The 19907-nt window shown below is 38.9% G+C and overlaps 1 protein-coding gene across 1 annotated transcript; it reads left to right on the plus strand.

Annotated features, from left to right (window-relative positions):
• The first annotated feature begins 8059 nt into the window (after positions 1 to 8059).
• On the plus strand, positions 8060 to 19237 carry LOC132626479 (uncharacterized). Its single transcript, XM_060341379.1, has 20 exons — positions 8060 to 9392; positions 10320 to 10523; positions 11275 to 11379; positions 11474 to 11539; positions 11624 to 11788; positions 12052 to 12126; positions 12206 to 12360; positions 14046 to 14181; positions 14268 to 14337; positions 14442 to 14569; positions 14679 to 14735; positions 15800 to 15985; positions 16099 to 16191; positions 16296 to 16381; positions 16466 to 16532; positions 16621 to 16687; positions 16803 to 16939; positions 17456 to 17547; positions 18224 to 18290; positions 18658 to 19237. Exons 1-20 carry the CDS (start codon positions 8169 to 8171, stop codon positions 18820 to 18822), a joined length of 3345 nt encoding a protein of 1114 aa, XP_060197362.1. The 5' UTR covers positions 8060 to 8168; the 3' UTR covers positions 18823 to 19237.
• The last annotated feature ends 670 nt before the right edge of the window (positions 19238 to 19907 follow it).

Here is a 19907-nt window from a genome sequence, read left to right on the forward strand (position 1 = left end):
CTCTGCTTCGGTATCATGAACTCGAACTAGATGATAAATATAGCCTTTAGCTATTATCTTCCTTGCCTTAAGGTAGGAAATAAACCTACCTCTTGGTGACGCTGTATTATCTTTCCATTCAAACTCGGGCTCTCCCGGGAATTAGAATCGAACTATTTTCGTTCTACAATCCACATTGGCATAACAAGAAGCCAACCAATCCATGCCCATAATCACATCAAAATCTAACATTTCCAGCTCAATTAAATCAGCAATAGTCTGACGATTATGTACCGCCACCACACAATTCTTATATACTTGTCTAGCTATTACGGGATCACCAACCGGAGTAGATACCTCAAAAGGTTTAATTGGCTCGGGTTTTACCCCAATACGTCTAACAATACAAGGAGTAATATAGGACAACGTAGAACCCGGATCAATCAATGCATAAACGTCATGAGAGAATATAGATAGTATACCTGTAACCACATCTGGAGAGGAATCAAGATCCTGACATCCGGCTAAAGCATAAATACGGGGCTGGGTACCGCCTGAACTGGGTGCTCCCCCTCTGCCCCTACCACGGCCTACCGAAATCTGGAGAGTCTGCCCTACGGGGCGTACAGAAGAAGAAGAACCGGCTACTGATCCTGTGGGCTGAACCCCATCTCTATCGTACTCGAGGGACAATCACGCATCACGTGCCCAGACTGTCCACAAATATAACAAGCATCTGAACCTTGGCGACACGGGCCCGAATGTAACTTTCTGCACTGACTACATCGTGGAACCGGTGGTCTCCTCTGGCGAGGATCACCTCCAAACTGGGAACCTGAGACCCTCAAACTCTGATCCGGACCAGAATAAATAGGGCGACCAAATCTCCTACCCGCAAACCGAGGAGGTGCACTAGTCGCAGACTGGCTCGAGTACCTGGAATACTGTTGCTGACCCCCTCTATACTCACTACTAATAGATCTGGCCCTCTTACTCTGCCCTCTATCAATATCGTGCTCACCCCTTTGCGGATGTTGCTGCTCTACGGGAAATGCCCATCCCCTCCTGGAGTGAAGCTGTCAAACAATCTTTGAACAAATGTGGCCCTAAGCCACTCACAAAGCTGTGTACTCTATCTCCCATATCGGCTACCATAGTGGGAGCATACCGGGCCAATGAAGAGACTATACTCCCGAACACTCATATTCCCTTGCTTTAGATTCAGAAACCTGTCAGCTCGGGCCTTTCGAACCTTGAGTGGCAAATAGTGGCAGATGAAAGTATCTACGAATTCTTGCCAAACTAGGGGAGGTGCATTTTCCTTTCTGAAAGATATCTAGTTATTATACCAAAGAACCGCCATATCTCGGAGTCTATAGGACGCCAACTCCACAGATTCAGTATCGGAGGCATGGATGATTCTCAACGTTCTCAGCATCTCATCAATAAAACATTGTGGGTCTTCGTTCGGCTTTGACCCAAAAATTTTTGGAGGATTTAAACTCATGAAATCACAGGCTCTAGCACTAGTCGCCCTGTCACCTGGACCCGAACACTGCCACTGAGCCTGAGCGGCAACTAACTGTGTCAATAGCTGAATAGCTTCGGTCATTTGTTGACCCAAAGCACCCGATGGAGGAACTGGAGGCATAGGAGCCGGAGCTGAAGCCCCCTTTTGTTCTTCTAGAATAGGCGGAGTGTGAGAGGTATTGGGTGGAGCATCATTATGAGATTCACCTTCCTCTACATTCGTTGGTGGCTCCCTTTCCATCCGCCTTTCTGTCGTAACCCCGCCCTTCTGGGCGGCTGTGGCTTTTCTCTTTACCGGCATCGCTGAAATCATTGTGCACAATTAGGTAGGAGAAAATCCTTATAACATGGCTCTATCGCACAATCTAGTAAGAAGAAGAACAGTCATTTTTCCTAAATGTCCCGCAGCCTCCTGTTCATAAGTGTGGCACACTTCACACCCATAAACAAGAATCTGCTGGACACGACTCATAGACACACCCTAGGACGGAACTGCTCTGATACCACTTTTGTCACGACCCGACTAGGGGCCATGACGGGTACCCGGAGCTGACTACCGAGCACCACTCATTATGCTAGTCATCATACTCATAATGGACACATATAATGTCCAAGACAATACACAAATATACGTAAGCCCTCATGGATGCAAAAATGATATACAAGAATATACATTGATGTATACATAAGACATCAACTGCCCACGCATCCGTATCAACGAGCCTCTACTAGAGTACTGTGACATCAGGACGGGACAGGACCCCGTCATACCCAAAGTATATATATATACAAAATAATATGACCATAAGTAGCACCTCCGGAGTAGTGAAGTGCTCCTGAGAATCCGTTGATAAGATAAGCTCCTATGGATCTGCACCGTCTCCCTGTCTACCTGTGGGCATGAACACAACGTCCAAAAATCAAAGGACGTCAGTACAAAAAGTGTAATGAGTATGTAAGGCCTGAATAATACTAACATAATAAAGAAATGATGAAACATGAGGTGAAGACATAACCTGCTTAGCTTTTAAAGGAAAACACATGCTATGCGTATCAACATACCATCACCGTTAACCCGCGTCCGGGTAACTATCACACGCCGCCCACTAGTGGTGTCATGCATGACCCTCTAGGAACAGTGTAATCATAAGCCGCTCGCCTTCGCGGTGTCATGCCCGACCATCTAGGCACGATGTAATCATAAGCCGCCCGCCTTCGCGGTGTCATGCCCGACCATCTAGGCACGGTGTAATCTCATCATCATATACTTATCATAAAGCATGCATTAGAACTCAAATACAAACTATAACTCTATCGGGATGACGTAAGGTCGAGAACCCCCGATTCCATTATGGGGTAGTCATGATCATCATGCCTCACCTTGAAAGGACTAGCATTTTAAGGTGAGTCTAACAACAATGAATAACATCAAGGAATCATTAGCTTCATAAGAATATCATATCGTAAGCTTTGGAATCTCTAGACTTAAACTCATCATCATCATTGTCATATTCATAACACATCTCTTGTCTTTGTTTCATGAAAAACTCTTATTAATCATAGACTCATGGTTCCCGGAATATAAGAAAGTCATGGAAAGATAAGGAAGTCATATTGTAAGGATCATGCCTTAGAAAAAGAAGGGACTAGCCTCACATACCTTTACGTCTCTCCAACTTTACCGATTTAACGCTTTCCTCTAATGTTCACGATTCTACATTCAAGAGAATTCGTACTAGGATTAGATAATTGGAAATATATTTAAGCTTAAGCTAAAGTTAACGAAAATTGAGCAGCATTTCCTTTGTTTCTACAGCTTCCTCCATATGATATAACAACTCCTAAACATCAACAACACACCCACAATATCATAGTCAATAAGCTTCGTTAAGTTAATCATTATTCAATTATTACAATTCCCTCTCAAAGTCATCCATAACCATGGTTATCACCCAACGTCATATTCATCCACATATATTGCTTCTCCAACATTCTTATATATTTATAACAAGATCATGCTCATAACATCTCAAGAATTATGATTCATGCCAAACTACTATTCGAGAATACCATTGTTTCATAATTAAGCTCCATATTCTACCTTTTTCCATAATCTAAGTCTTTCAACCATTCAATATTCTTAATAGCATGAAATGATCATAAAACTCACCTTTGATTGTGTAGGAATGGGTTTTGGATGGAAATGCTTCACTTGAAACAAACCCTAGCTTCAACTTTAAGGAGGTTCTTGACTTCCAACAACCATAGAGAACTCCCTTGCACTTGATTTCCTTGAATTGATGATATTGATCTTTGATTTCCCTTGAGTTCTTGTAAATGGAGTGTGTGGAATATTCTAGAGTTTTAGAGAGAAGTGGAGAAGTTGGAAAATGATAAATTAGAAGTGGGATTACATTTTTATACTTGGAAAATATTCAGCCCGTCGAGACTTGTGCGGACCCTTATACGGTCCGTATAACATTATATTGTCTGTATAAGTGTCTGTATTTCACCATCAGGGAAAACATCTTTTCTGTTAGGTTATACGGACTCTTATACGGACCGTAAAAAGTTATACGGACCGTATAAGTAGTCGTATAACTCCACTTTTTTGAAATTATTTTCGTCATTTCGTTTGATCTCCCATCCCTATGGAACCTTCTTAGAACTTGTTTAACACTTTATTAACAATCTAAGGAGCATTATAACTTTCCCTTAAGACGTTATTAAATCAACATTAGCTCGATACTTTACAAACTCTTTTCAAAACACGACTTATACTTTACATTCTTCAACGAACTTTCTCTTCTTGCCTCGAATGTCGTTGGAATCTTAATTAGATTCATTAAGTAACCTTTCTTACTTGTAGGGACATCGCATACATCTCACTCTACGTTAGTCTACCTACAACATGACGACATGAAATTTTTTCGAGGTGTAACACTCAGTCCCAGATATATTGGACCTTATAGAAACCTGCTAAGGGTTGATCAAGTAGCCTATGAGCTTGAGTTGCCACAACAGTTTGTTGTTGTTCATCCTGTGTTCCATGTGTCTATGTTGAGAAAGTGTGTGGGAGACCCGTCGTTGGTTGTTCCTGCTGATAATATAACGGTTAAGGATGGCCTAACCTACGAGGAGATCTTTATGGCTATTCTTGATCGTCAAGTTCGCAAGTTGAGAACTAAGGAAGTAGCCTCAGTAAAGGTGTTATGGAGGAGTCAGAAATTTGAAGAAGCTACGTGGGAAGCATAAGAGGACATGAATTCCAAATATTTTCATCTCTTTAGAGAGCCAGTAGATCATGTTGGAGGTAATTAAACTTCCTATTCATACCTCATGTTTTAATTTCCATGTTACTAGTATTCAGTCAAGTTGAGTAAGCACTCAATTCAGTGTTCATTCAGTCAGCCTAGTAGTTATTCAGTTCAGTACTCCTTCAGTTCAGTATTCATGTATTCCTGACAGTAGTGTATACATGTTCTTATTAGTTCCGTTTTTACCACAATCTCTCGTTCGAGGACGAATAATCCCAAGGGGGAGATATTGCCACACCCAGTACCTTTAAACTAGCTTACATTTATGATTCAGGACTTAGAAACTGAGACGAAAGTGTTGGAATTGAAAACTTGGTTTCGACGGTAAAAGTGTGGGCTACGTCAAAATGGACGGGCCGTACTTCAAGGTACGGGCCGTACTTTGCCTTGGGAAAAGTTGGAGTTTCTGAAAATTGCCATCGAGGTGCAGGAAAATTGTGTGGGACGTACTTTCGTCCCGTACATTCCAAGAGATCTTACCCTAGCTACTAGATTTTGACAATCCAGGTACGGGCAACAAGTACGGGACGTACTTTGTGCCTGTACTTTTCCAGCTTCAGTGAATAGTATAAATATGGGACTTCAGTTTTATTTCCCACTTTTCACAACTCTCCAAGCCCTAGGATGACCTGCTCTTCTTCTTCATCACCAAGAATACTAAGGTAAGCAATCCCAACCTATTCCAAGTGGATTCTAACATATGTTAATGAATGTTAAGCAAGAATTCATTGCTCTTAACCTAGGGTTTTCAAGAAAACCCATCTAAGGGTTCAAGACTTAGGCTTTTGGGATTCTTCTCAAGTTCAGATCAATAGTTACGAGTTTTAGAGCGTATAAAGGTATGTAAGGCTAACTATCTACGTTAAGGAATGTTTATGATTCTCCCTAGTCCTCGTTCTTCATGTTTATCAGTAATTGACTCAGAATACAGTTTAACCCTAGTTCTCATGAACAAGTGTAGAACTTCTATCTTCTAGGGACAGTTTTATAATTCGTTTATGGTCATCATTTTAAATATCATGAACCCAGTATGTAATCATTATAGACTTGTGCATTGACACCACGTGAGTCTTAGTTAGTGTATAATCAGTTGTTGGCTTACGTTCCATAATCAGTAATTATTATCATGCTATCAGTTAGCTTTCAGTTTCAGTAATATGAATTGCTTAATGTTGAACACCTGTATATGTATTATGGCCCCTAGCCACGGTTTATGCATACGTATTGCTTGGTCCTGAGGACACAGATTTGTGCACATTTATTGGGCCCTAGGCCACATATTATATGATCAGTTACACAGGTGATGCTTCATTCAGAAACAAGAAATATTCATATCTTTACTTCTTATGTTTAGTTCAGTATCAAATATCAGTTTCAGTTTCATGTACTTGCAGTTCTTTCTTTCAATTGCTTTACATACCAGTACAATTCAGATGTGTTGATGTCCCTTTTATTGCTTGGGGGCCTGCATCTTGCGATGCAAGCTACGATTTACAGGTTGACGATTCTCCTAGCTAGGATTTGCTCGTATCAGCTGCTTGGTAAGCCCAGTTCCTTCGGGGCGTTATCACATCTTAGTCATTACATTATGTCAGTTAGTTGGGAATGGCGGGGTCTTGTCCCGGTTAGATAGTTATCCTTTCAGTATACTTTAGAGGCTTTATAGACTGTATCTCCGTCAGATGTTAACAGGCATTTGTGTTAGCCATGTTGGCTACTTATTCAGACTCATTCCGTATTTTCGCATTTATGATATTACAGTTAGACCTTTAGCAGATCAGCATATGTTAGTATTATTTCCTCACTTTTGTGTGTTTTGATATCACATGTTGATTCAGCGAACCTATGAGTTCACTCGGTTACATGCAGCTAGGTACCGAGTGCCGTGTTACGCCCAGGCCATGGTTCGGGATGTGACAACTACCACATTCCCCTCACGGAATGGTGCATATCAAGTGGTACGGGTTGCACAATTTTTCATTAAATGCACATTAGTTTGTCTCAGTCATCATTATATCATCAATATATTACATCGGGACTCAAACCCGACGTCTTACCTATATAAAGACTTGTTAGGCCATATTCAATTGGGACTTGAACCCAATATATCAGAACCCAATATTTTATCATCATGGTGCATCGTTGTTCTAACCCGATGTCATACCCTCTTAGTGCGATGAGACTTGATTCCACCATATTATCCTCAACCAATGGCGTAATACGCTAAAGTATCCTGAGACTCACTCTGAACCCTTAAAATATTGCCACTTGATTGTCTCTTGGGTGAAAATGCTTTGTGAATCTACTTTCCTTCATTCATCTCACCTTAGATACCATTGACAAATCTTTCTTGTTGAATGAGTGCATTTGACTCTAAGATTTTGTTCAATTTGTGAGCCTCGTGCTGATAATGTATTGTAAAATCAACCTAACAGAGTTAGTATAATATATCAAAAGATGAAAGTAAGAACAACAATAAAGAGATAAAGAGAGACAAGATATGCTTCTTATTTCTTCCAAATAAATCAAAGTGTGTACAATATCATTCTCAATGCCCCTATTTATATTTATTATAGGGCTATATTGGGTAACAATAAAGGGTGTCATAAACATGTCATTTAACCTTGAGAAGGTGGGGAAGATTAGTGTGGATATTACTACACATAATGGTGGGATAACATCAAGAAGTTATGGACTTCCACATTTATATTATTTACAACAAGTTCCCTATATTTTTTCTTTTAATTTTAATTTTTAATAAATAAAAAATTCAAAAATCAAAAACCAAAATGTATTTCACGCCTCTCTATATATTCATAGCGACACAACTTATGTTATTACTCAAAAACACATATTTTTTCTTTTCTAAAAGCTTGATCAAACACGTAAATTCTCTAAAGAAGCATTTTCATCTTGCTAAAAGTGACCGGACATGCTATATAAAAGTTTAAATCTCAAAATATGAATTTCAATCAGAAAATTTTGAAAATTAAACCCGAAATTGTATCCACCTTAAAAAAAAAACGGATTTCGATTGAACTTTGCCCACGTCTACAAACAAGTTTGTCTGAAAACATATGATTGGTGTAGCCTATATATTCATTCTTTTTCTTTTTAAGTTTTAATATTTAATGAATAAAAAATTCAAAACTCAAAAGCCGTCCCAATACCCCCCACTCTCTCTATTTCCTTGCAAGTCCAAATATTTCACGCTATAAATTCATAGCGACACACACACTTCCCTGTGTCGGTGTGTGAGTAAGAAAACCAAAACCCCAATTTCACAATAACACACCGCCACCCTTCGTTCTTCTCCACATCAAACCATATCCGCATTCAGCCATGGCTTCTGCCGAGCAACAACAAGCTCAACAGCTCGCTGCAATCCTTGGTCCCGATTCAACCCCCTTCGAAACCCTAATCTCTCATCTAATGTCCCCTTCGAACGAACAACGATCTCAAGCCGAACAAATCTTCAATCTCATCAAACAAAACGACCCTAACTCTCTATCTCTCAAACTCTCCAATCTCCTCACTTCACCTCACCACGAAGCCCGTGCCATGTCAGCAATCCTTTTAAGAAAACTCCTCACACGTGACGACTCCTTTATTTGGCCTAAACTCACCGAGTCAACTCAGTCAAGTATAAAAACTGTGCTGTTAACATGCATCCAACGCGAGGAATCGAAATCGATTATCAAGAAGCTTTGTGATACTGTGTCGGAGTTAGCTTCTTCTATTTTACCTGAGAATAAATGGCCTGAATTGTTACCGTTTATGTTTCAGTGTGTTACTTCGGAATTACCCAAGTTGCAGGAATCTGCGTTTTTGATTTTCTCTTTGTTAGCGCAGTATGTAGGTGAGATGTTGGTTCCTTATATTAAGGATTTGCATTCGGTTTTTATGAACACTTTGAGTAATTCGCCGAATCCTGATGTGAGGATTGCTGGATTGAGTGCTGTGGTTAATTTTATTCAGTGTTTATCGAGCTCCAACGATAGGGATAGGTTTCAGGATCTATTGCCCGCAATGATGAAGACGTTGACCGAGGCTTTGAATAGTGGACAAGAGGCCACTGCACAAGAGGCACTGGAATTGTTGATCGAGTTGGCTGGGACCGAGCCGAGGTTTTTGAGGAGGCAGCTCGTTGATGTGGTGGGCGCGATGTTGCAAATAGCCGAGGCCGAGAGTTTGGAGGAAGGGACAAGGCATTTGGCGATCGAGTTTGTTATTACGTTGGCTGAGGCGAGGGAAAGAGCACCCGGAATGATGAGGAAATTGCCGCAGTTCATTAGTAGGTTGTTTGCTATTTTGATGAAGATGTTGCTTGATATTGAGGATGAGCCTGTTTGGCATAGCGCGGAAGTCGAGCACGAGGATGCAGGGGAGACGAGTAATTACAGTGTCGGTCAGGAATGTTTGGATCGATTGGCCATCGCATTGGGTGGTAGTACTATTGTTCCTGTCGCGTCCGAGCAGTTGCCTCCTTACTTGGCTGCGCCCGAATGGCAAAAGCACCATGCCGCGCTTATTGCACTTGCTCAGATTGCTGAAGGTTGCACAAAGGTAGTAATTTTCCATTTGTTTGTCTTTGTACTTAGGGGCGTATGCAGCTCACGGATAGCGGGTTCATTAACCCCAGTACTTTTTGTGCACACTATAAATTTATGTGGTAAATTCACTAAAATTGCAACAAATACTAAATATGAACCTATAACTTTAAAAATATAATCTGTTCAGTACTAAATGCCTTAAAGATTGAACCAATAAAAATAAAATCCTGGAGCTGCCTCTGTTTGTACTCTTCTCTCGATTCATGGTTATGTAAGAGTTTAGTATGTTGTGGAAATATAGAATCTTTTTAAATATTTTAATTGAATTCTGCAAATAGGTCATGGGGAAATCAAATTCCCCGGCTTGGAGTAGAAATGATGTTTATTCTTTTGTGTTTACATCATATATAGTGATAGAGGAAGGATATGTTAAGTAAATATTAGTCTGCTGGAGTCAAAATTAAATTCTGAATAGTATAATTAATATGTATTGTTGAAATTGTAAAAGTTGTATAGAAATGGAATTGTGTTAAACATTTTAGGATTTTCTAGAAAGAGTAGATGCCATGTAGATTAGGGTGGAGGGAGAATTTATTAGGAGTGAATTTTGATGAATCTAGACTCATCATGGCAGAAATTTGGTGCTTATTGCTGGTTCATTTATTACTTGCTTCTATTATCATTGCTGAATGGTTACTTGTCTCATTTACTATTTCTGCTCATTGGCCATTTTGGTTACTTTTACGAGAGTCAGCTAACCGGACTAGTGTTGGCTTGTGACCTGTTCATTGGTGCCAACCGTGCAAGTATTTATGTATGAGTTGAAGACAGTTCACGCATCTGCCCGGTTTCTGTCTGTTTGTCAATTTAAGTCTTGTTTATTTTGCTTTGTTTGTTGATTTTAATTCCGTGGGTTTTCTTTTTTTTTTTGCTGTAATAGGTAATGATTAAGAATTTGGAGCAAGTTGTGAGCATGGTTTTGAGCTGTTTCCAAGATCCTCATCCTCGAGTGAGATGGGCAGCTATTAATGCAATTGGCCAGTTGTCTACTGACTTGGGGCCAGATTTGCAAGTACAGTACCACAGCAGAGTACTGCCAGCATTGGCAACAGCTATGGATGATTTCCAAAATCCACGAGTACAGGTGTGTCCTAGTGGTTTCTGAACCCGTTATAGATGTTGTATCTTTGTCAAATGCCGCTCTTGAACAGCAGCGTAAGATAATGCTTAATAACGTGAGCAAGAAGTATATATCTTTCTACAGTATTGGTTTCATCCCCGTTGGATTATTTATTTGATTATTTCCATCTTAAGAAAAAACATAATGGGAATGAAGGATTTATATAGATGACACCAATTAGTTGAGATTATGATGTAGCTGTTTTTATCTGTTACACTTACACTAGGTCAAGTTATCCCTTTCTTTTTTAAATTTTATGGTTAGCCACTTTTTTGCCCTTGTACGGATAGAGTGATTCTTAAAGCACCTCTAGTTTCTGGAGAACTAGTAATTTGCATCAAGGACAGGTTATCTAGTGATGAAATGAAACAGGTGTGAATAGAGCAGAGCAGGCACTTAGGTTGAACCCAACATAATCTGGATTGAGGTGCAGCTGATTGTTGTTCACTTGTGGAAAGAATGATAAATTGTTTTATTATTTTATATGTGGCCATAGTTGATCAATTATTGGTGAAACCGAATGTCTTTACTACCTGATTAATCATTGGTAATGGTGAATATTCTCAACTACACTTTTTATGGGAACTCGTCTACACTTGCTTAACATATCATTATGCATTACTGTTGGTTATGGTGCTTATGCATGTGATTGCTTGATTTGGTTGTCAATGCAGTTAAATTATGGTTTTGCCTTTTTCTTTTCCTTGATTCACAGGCACATGCTGCGTCAGCTGTCCTCAACTTCAGTGAGAACTGCACACCAGAAATTTTGACACCTTATTTAGATGGAATAGTTAGCAAACTGCTTGTACTTCTACAGGTATTGCACAAGAGATTATGTGGTGTCATATCATTTCTACTGGAAAATGACGCTCATGATTTCTTTCTGCTCTTTGCTATTGTCTGAAATGTAGAACGGAAAACAAATGGTGCAAGAAGGAGCATTAACTGCTTTGGCTTCGGTGGCTGATTCATCCCAGGTATTAACTTGTTACAGTTTTTTTCTGATTCCATTTATTTCGACTTCCATTTTGGACTACAATTGCCTGTATTATATTCAACAGGAGCACTTCCAGAAGTACTATGACGCTGTAATGCCATACTTGAAAACGATCCTGGTAAGTGCGAACGATAAATCTAATCGTATGCTTCGAGCCAAAGCCATGGAGTGCATAAGCTTGGTTGGGATGGCTGTTGGCAAAGACAAATTCAGAGATGATGCTAAGCAGGTCAGCATGACAATACAGAACAATATTGCCCAGTCTTAATGAATAAGATTTTATATATTAATGCCCTTGCAAAAAGCTGGCCCTCATTCATATATTCCACTCTGATCAGTTCAATTTTTAGCTCATTGCTTACACAGTTACACTTGAAACTTTTTTGATGGAGTAAAGTTTATTGATGTATGCCAACTAAAAGCTGGAAAAGAGTACATTCAAAAAGCGTATGTTGATACTTACACTTATGCTTAACTTTATTGTCTTTACAGGTTATGGAAGTGCTTATGTCACTTCAAGGATCACAAATGGAGACGGATGACCCTACTACTAGTTATATGTTGCAGGTTTGGGTGCATTCCTTGATTCCGCAAACACAGAACTTATCTCAACTCTGTCATCACTATATTCTTGATTTCATTGTAGGCATGGGCCAGGCTTTGCAAGTGCTTGGGACAGGATTTCCTGCCTTACATGAGTGTAGTCATGCCTCCTTTACTTCAGTCTGCTCAACTAAAGCCTGATGTGACCATATCATCCGCAGATTCAGACAATGAACTTGATGACTCAGATGATGATAGGTAAGATCTTCTCAATGAAGTTTGCCTTATACCTTCAATTATGAAGTCCCCGCTGATTGAGTTCCTCTCAGCTGGCGGTTCTTGTCATTTTGAATTTTATTTTCTGGAGAAAATTTTGGGTAAAAATTATAAAATTGTTGAAATATTTGCCACAGCTTTCGAAAAGAGAAAACCCTAGTAATGTTTTTCCATGCCAGTTAAATAATTGGCCAAATACATTGATAGCCTCTTAAACTGGCACGAAATGTCATTTATACACCTTTACTTTAGTTATGACCAGTTGTACACTTTCACATGACAAAAATGTGTCTCATGAAATAGAGATACGTGTCATATAAAAAGACATGTCATCCCATAAAATATCTCATATGAAAATAATGCTTCTCCAGCCCATACCCCATTCTCTTTACCTTCTTCATCCCAAAAATAGAACCCTTCCCTTAGTCATCATCATCAACCCTTCAGAAAATAGCAGGCAACTTGGTGTCCCGAGTTATGGGTCATTACTAACAGTATTATCAAGAAAAAATTCAAGGCAACAACTATAGATTCATTTCTTCTTTGCTTGAATTTCAAATGTTTTGCCATTGCAACCCCAAATTGTCAAATCCCCATCACCAAAGGTACCGCTTTTTCCTGTCCGACATAGAAATTAAAAGCAAACCAAGGAACGTTGCTGTAATCCAGTCGATCAAGAAACATAGTTGAATTAGACACACTAAAAATGACTTCATCACTGGGCAAACGATGGACAAGGAGGAGAGCCCAAACTGGTAAAATTATAAGCACGAAAATGAAAGGAATTCTGCAAGGTCCAATCCCAGATCATTCAGATCAAAGACACAATTGCAGATGAGTTTCTTCTTAGTTCTCCACCATGATACAGTTACTTAGTAAGAACAGACTTATTTGGGTGACTGGTTTTACAACACCTATGCTCCTTCGAACTATTAATTACTCATAAAGGACGAATTATCAGTAGGGAGAAAGAATGAAGAGGCTAAAATCAGAAACAAAAAAAGAAGAGGAAAGACTTGAAAAACCATTGCCGAGGGCTCACAAAGACTCAAGAGTTGGATACTATAATTGATGGGCCAAAAACAGTAGATAATGGTGGAGTTTGGGAGAATTAGGGGTTTTCATTTTTCTTAAGAGGAGAATGAGAAATTTAGATGAAAAAGAAGCGTGAAGCTATGTCTACACGCTCAGAACATACACATGGTTTGCCACATCAGCATTTTGTATCCAAGACACACATTTCTCTCAGCTAAAGTTGTTCAACTCATCATGGCTGAAGATAAGGTGTCTAAATGACATTCATGCCAAGTTTAAATGGCTATCTATGTATTTGGCCTAAATAAATAGGCATGGTTAGTGTGGTTTGTGTTGTGTCTATTCACATAAGTTTGTGGAAAACAAAGGTCACATGCCAAACGTACAACGTGCTTATGTTGCATTTTTAGGATCAAACTATCATTTCTTAATACAATTTAGAAAAGAGGATAACTTCATCCTTACATTCAGGAGTTCTGACATGGAACAGCTTTAACTATATATTCTAAATGTCTATGAACTATTCCTTCTTTTCTTTTTGTTGCTCTTATGGTATGAATTGTATCGGCACCATTATTACTGATTGCCATGTTGGAGTTTTGTCAGATCTTATTAAGATTCATGTCTTGCAGTATGGAGACCATAACTCTTGGGGATAAAAGGATAGGCATCAAAACCAGTGTCTTAGAGGAGAAGGCTACAGCTTGTAATATGCTATGCTGCTATGCTGATGAGCTGAAGGAAGGTTTCTACCCATGGATTGATCAGGTTGGCAGTAACAATCACTTACATATTCTTTCGTACATACTATTGGATTAAATTGTGTTTAACAAGGACATTAATGCATTAAATAGGTTGCTCCAACGTTAGTTCCACTTCTCAAATTCTATTTCCATGAGGAAGTCAGGAAAGCAGCAGTATCAGGTGAGATTTCTTATTTATCTATACCTTTCTCTGGGTTTCTTTAGTTGTCCAATTATTGATTTTTCTTGGGAGAAGACTGATATTTTATTTTGTATTGGCTATAGCAATGCCGGAGCTGTTACGTTCTGCTAAACTTGCTGTAGAGAAAGGGATTGCTCAGGGCCGAAATGAGGCCTATGTCAAGCAATTATCAGACTATATTATTCCAGCTTTGGTTGAAGCTTTGCATAAGGTTGACCTCTCTAGTTATTTGTTGTTATGGTGTTCATTATTCTGTAGAAAGTGATTATTGTACAGGCGTTGGGGTTGAATTCCGACATTTCGGTTGCTATCTCGTGCAGGAGCCTGATACCGAAATCTGTGCAAGTATGTTAGATGCATTGAATGAGTGTGTGCAGGTTGGTTACTCTTTTAAGATTGTTGATTTCTTGTGATGCTTTAAAATTATAAGCTTGTATTTGTAAAACTATTTTTCTTTTAAGTGATCAGTAAGATGAGAAAGTCAGCCTCTGCAGCATTCATTATCATTGTGGTTGTTATATGGCCATTTATGTTTACTGCTTTTAGTCATTTAAATTCTTTCTTTTGGCTTGATTACATGTAGCTAATGAAGAATGGCTCTCACATGGGAAGCTAGAGATCCATCTATATAATGCTATACTGTACTGCAACATGCATGATCAATTATCTTGTTAAGTACCATTTATGCATGGACTCAAACTAGTGCACATTCTAATTCTACAGAAGACCTTGATAGATAACTTAGTGAACCAGGAAATGTCACTCACAGTTCTTTTAACTTGATGGTAGATTGACTGAAAAAAGAGGCTTTTTATATCCTAGATCCTCTCTGCCCTCACCCCCAGTGTCCCGCCCAAATAAAAAGCAAATCTAGACAGCTCAATGGCCAGTTGAGGCTATGGTGTTTGAATGTTTCATTAGGTTTCATTCATCGAATAATATTGTCACATTAGTTTAGTCAAAGCTAGAAGCAGGAGTCTTGAGGTGCATGCAAGCTGGCTAGGACACCAACAACATCAAGAACTACCACGCCTTAGTCCCAATCAAGTTGGGGTTGGCTATATGAATCCCCTCTTCTTCATTTAAGCTCATTTCATATCATCATACAAAATAATGTAGATACCATCATATTACTGGTGGCCCTGACACCACCTTTTAGAAAACAGCTAGAAGCGGGGGTAGTAGCTCTGTAGCTGACAATATGAATAATGTGCCTGTAAAATTCATTATCTATTGAAGAAAAGTGGATTAGAGACGAACAAGGCGTGAGAACTAGGAACCCAGAGCATGATTTCCAGAAGTAATGACTAGAAACTGTGAAATGATTTTTGAACTTGCAGAAGGCCTAAATGCATCTTGAAATATATGATTCTGTCAGTATTCCATGTGGGGCATCAGATGTTTAGTCTTATTAAGAATCCTGCTCTGCTGTTTTTTCCAGATCTCTGGACCACTCCTGGATGAAGGTCAGGTCCGAAGCATTGTGGACGAGATAAAACAGGTCATCACAGCCAGCTCAAGTCGAAAACGAGAACGTGTAGAAAGGGCCAAAGCTGAAGACTTTGATGCCGAGGAAAGTGAGTTGCTCAAGGAGGAAAATGAGCAAGAAGAAGAAGTTTTTGACCAAGTATGTTTGATTGAAGTTTATAGATAAGTTAAAGTGGTGTATCTTTATAAAAATATCAAAAATTGGAATCTATAATATGTCTGACTAATTGAATCTCATTCTCTTTTGATCAGGTTGGTGAAATATTGGGCACACTGATCAAGACATTCAAGGCAGCCTTCTTGCCTTTCTTTGACGAACTGTCATCATATCTAATGCCTATGTGGGTAAGGATCACCTCATGTTGTTTGATACAACTCTCTTGTATGCTGTTAGCATTTTGTTATATAACTCTATTTTTCCATTATCCTTTCCCCCCACATCCATTAAGGGCAAGGATAAAACAGCTGAAGAAAGGAGAATTGCAATTTGTATTTTTGATGACATTGCAGAGCAGTGCCGTGAAGCAGCTCTAAAGTAGGTCTATTTACATGGCTTTATCTTAATTGAGTGGTAGTATTCCAAGTATTAGATTTAACTGTTTTTTCTTGTGCAAAATAGGTACTATGACACATATCTGCCTTTCCTCTTGGAAGCATGCAATGATGAAAGCCCGGACGTCCGCCAGGTTTGTATGCGTTTAATGGTTGTAGCATTTTTCAGAAAGTAGCACATGCTGTTATATTTATTTGAAATCCGAACAATGGTTTTTTCAGGCTGCTGTTTATGGACTCGGTGTATGTGCAGAATATGGGGGTTCTGTTTTCAAACCTCTTGTTGGAGGTATAATTTAGTTGAGATGGTGTTTAATACTGTTCCTTTCTTACTATTTGCTCGGATTTTTCAATGGGGGTACCTCGTTCTTATCTCGATTTATTTTGTGACCTTAATAATTCAGAGGCTCTTTCAAGGCTCAACATAGTTATAAGGCATCCCAGTGCTCTTAAACCAGAGAGTGTAATGGCATATGATAATGCTGTTTCAGCACTGGGGAAGATTTGTCAGTTTCATCGTGACAGTATTGACTCAGCCCAGGTATGTTCTTCTGGAAATCCCAAGCTTCTTTGTTAGATATGCTTGTATGTTCATCACTACGATATGCTTGAGATAGAGTACTCAACTTTAGTGCTTGCATCAAATCATAAAGAAGATAATCATTGCTTTTGTGATTTTCTCAAGTGCTTGTAACTTCTACAATTATTTATAATCATACAAAATGTAGTTACTTTCCAGACTAAGAACTATTGGACTGGCTGTGAAACTTTTTCAATAAGTAACTCGTGTTGCCCCCTTTTTTTGAGTTGCGGAGGCAAAAACTAGATCAATCATCAGTTTCTCTTTGTTCTTTAGCTTTGAAAAATAAGATAAATTTATACTTTCCTGAGTGTAATTGTGCTTGATTTTTTAAATCTGTTCTCTATTGTGTGTGTGCTCACACGTCATAATTTATCTAACCTATGTAGCCTTTGCACGTAAAGAATTCATTTTTCTCTACTACCTAGTACCCTGTTATAGTTTTTTCAAATGTCTTATTGTCATGACTTTTGGCAGGTTGTTCCTGCTTGGTTGAATTGCCTGCCTATAAAAGGTGACCTGATCGAGGCTAAGGTTGTTCATGACCAACTTTGTTCAATGGTTGAAAGGTATTATACGAGTTTCCTTTAACTTTTGGCCTTCTCTCTTACCTGAGAGATGGTGGAAAATCTTGATATGGATCAACCTTTGTTTTTCAACATTTTATGAACAGACCATGCCTTTTCCAGCTATTTTTTCGGGTCTGTCAAACAATATGTTGTCTAACTTTTTTTCAGCAGTTTTCTTTTTCTCCAAATACCATGCATCTCTATTGTTAATATTATTAGCTGCACGAGTGCAAATAAATTGCGCTGTTCCATAACTGAAAAAAATAATATACTTTTAACCGAGCTAAATATTCGGAGTAGCTTTTCAAAATCCTAACTTAGTTAGGCAGTTTTTAGAAGTCCCAATGGAGCTATGTGATACAGTTTGGTTGATCATATCTTCGATTAAGTTTGACGCATACAACAACTGCATCTTAATCCCAAGCTATTTGGATTCAGTTGTGTGAATCCTCTAGCCCTTTTGCTGCATTTTTCATTCCATTATTTAGAAGCGTGATTTTTGTCATTAAACCCCGTCTATGTAACAGTTGCCTGCTACTTTGATCTATGGGTGGTTGATCTGAATCATCTTGACATGTTTTGACATTCCCTGATCTGCGTTAATTCAAATTTGCCAACATGTCATATGATGTTTTGATGTCTCTCTTTAGATTTTACCATATTTTCCTGCTTGCAGGTCAGACGGAGAACTTCTGGGTCCTAACAATCAGTACCTTCCAAAAATTGTGTCAGTTTTTGCTGAGGTGAGTTATTAAAGCTTCTTGTATAGGTTTAGTATTTTTGGTAGAGAGGTAGCAGTCTTATATTAGATTCCCCATTTTGAATCAGTGGTTGGATAGAAAATTTCAATTGGTGGTTTGCGTTTTTGTTTTAATTTGGTGGGTGGGAAGTGGGGAGAGGATATGGGTGAACACCTGCTCCCTGATCTCTTTATTTAGGGGCTCCAGTGAAACACATTTTCTCTCTTTTTTTTTTTTTTTTTCCCCTTGTTGCATCCATAGATGGTTGATTGATCAGCTAACGTGATTGTCCTATTGAATTTCACTTCATCGTATTGATTTTTCATATAGCCGTTGCCATTGTGTAATTGCATATATGCTTCTTCTGTAGGTTCTATGTACCGGTAAGGACCTTGCTACCGAGCAAACTGCCAGTCGGATGATTAATCTGCTTAGGCAGCTTCAGCAAACATTACCACCAGCCACCCTGGCCTCAACATGGTCTTCATTGCAGCCTCAGCAGCAGATAGCATTGCAATCCATTCTATCATCGTAGTGTTGTGGAGGGTGACACCTGTTCTCCAATGCGATGAAAGCTGCTGGGCTGTAGCTTCGTGTGTATCAAATATTTTGTTATCAATTCTCTCTCATAGACATCATTCATTTGGGCTTTTGAGGTCATGCATCAGCCTGTTGTCACTTTGGTTGAAAGAGTGAGCAAAGGTGAGAAACCCTTCTCTTTTTTGTAGAAAGTGTATATTAGAAGTGTTGCATTTGAGTCCTCCTTCAGTAAGAGGATGGACTATTGGTTATTATGGTTTGCTGAGAGTTTTTCTTCATCAAATGAGTCTTACGCAAGGGTCGTCAGGGAGACGTTCTTGTCACAGTTTTGGTCCAGTCATATTGGAATTCTTTATATGGTGGGATGGTACAAAGATTAAATTATAAATGGTGATTATTTGTTGCTTTGATTGTGATTTTTTATTGCCTCAGATCTTCCATGTTTTATTTGCAATTGCTGCTGAATTTGCAATAGTCTGTGATACCATTCGGACAATATACCAGTTGCAGCCTTCTCTAGTTAACAATAAAAAAAAGTGGAGGTGCTTATTTCATCGTGGAAGTGGTAGTAAGCTATGTTGCCTTTTAGGTTTTTCAGTCGGGCTGTCAAAGTTAGTATTGTTATTTAAGTGCCTTTTGCCTAGAATTAGGAAAAAAAATAAAAAATAGGACCTCATGGTTAGATTTGGAACAAACTCTCAGGTCTCAACCAGTCTTAGTTGACGGTACTATACTCTGCATTTTTTTTTTCCAAATGTTGTCCCCCTATTGAACTTATACGTGTTTTTCTCTTAGGAAAAAAGAAATTTACTCGCACATGTGTATTGAGTGTTTTGCCAGGGATTTTAGATGACATCCATTACTAAAGGGTTTCTCTGTCACTGCTTCCACGTGATAGCATCTACAAGTCTGATCCCAACTAATGATCGATAAACTTGAAACATTATCAATTTATGGATAAACTTCTTTCTTGAACGGTTCCTTCTGCAACAAAATGGAAATCCTGGAAAGATTGTGAAACTAAGAAATCACCTCAAGTTTAATCATGTTCGGAAGATAGTACTCGGTTGAAAAAACAAC

The sequence above is a fragment of the Lycium barbarum genome, chromosome 2, assembly GCF_019175385.1.
Source record: "Lycium barbarum isolate Lr01 chromosome 2, ASM1917538v2, whole genome shotgun sequence".
NCBI lineage: Eukaryota > Viridiplantae > Streptophyta > Magnoliopsida > Solanales > Solanaceae > Lycium > Lycium barbarum.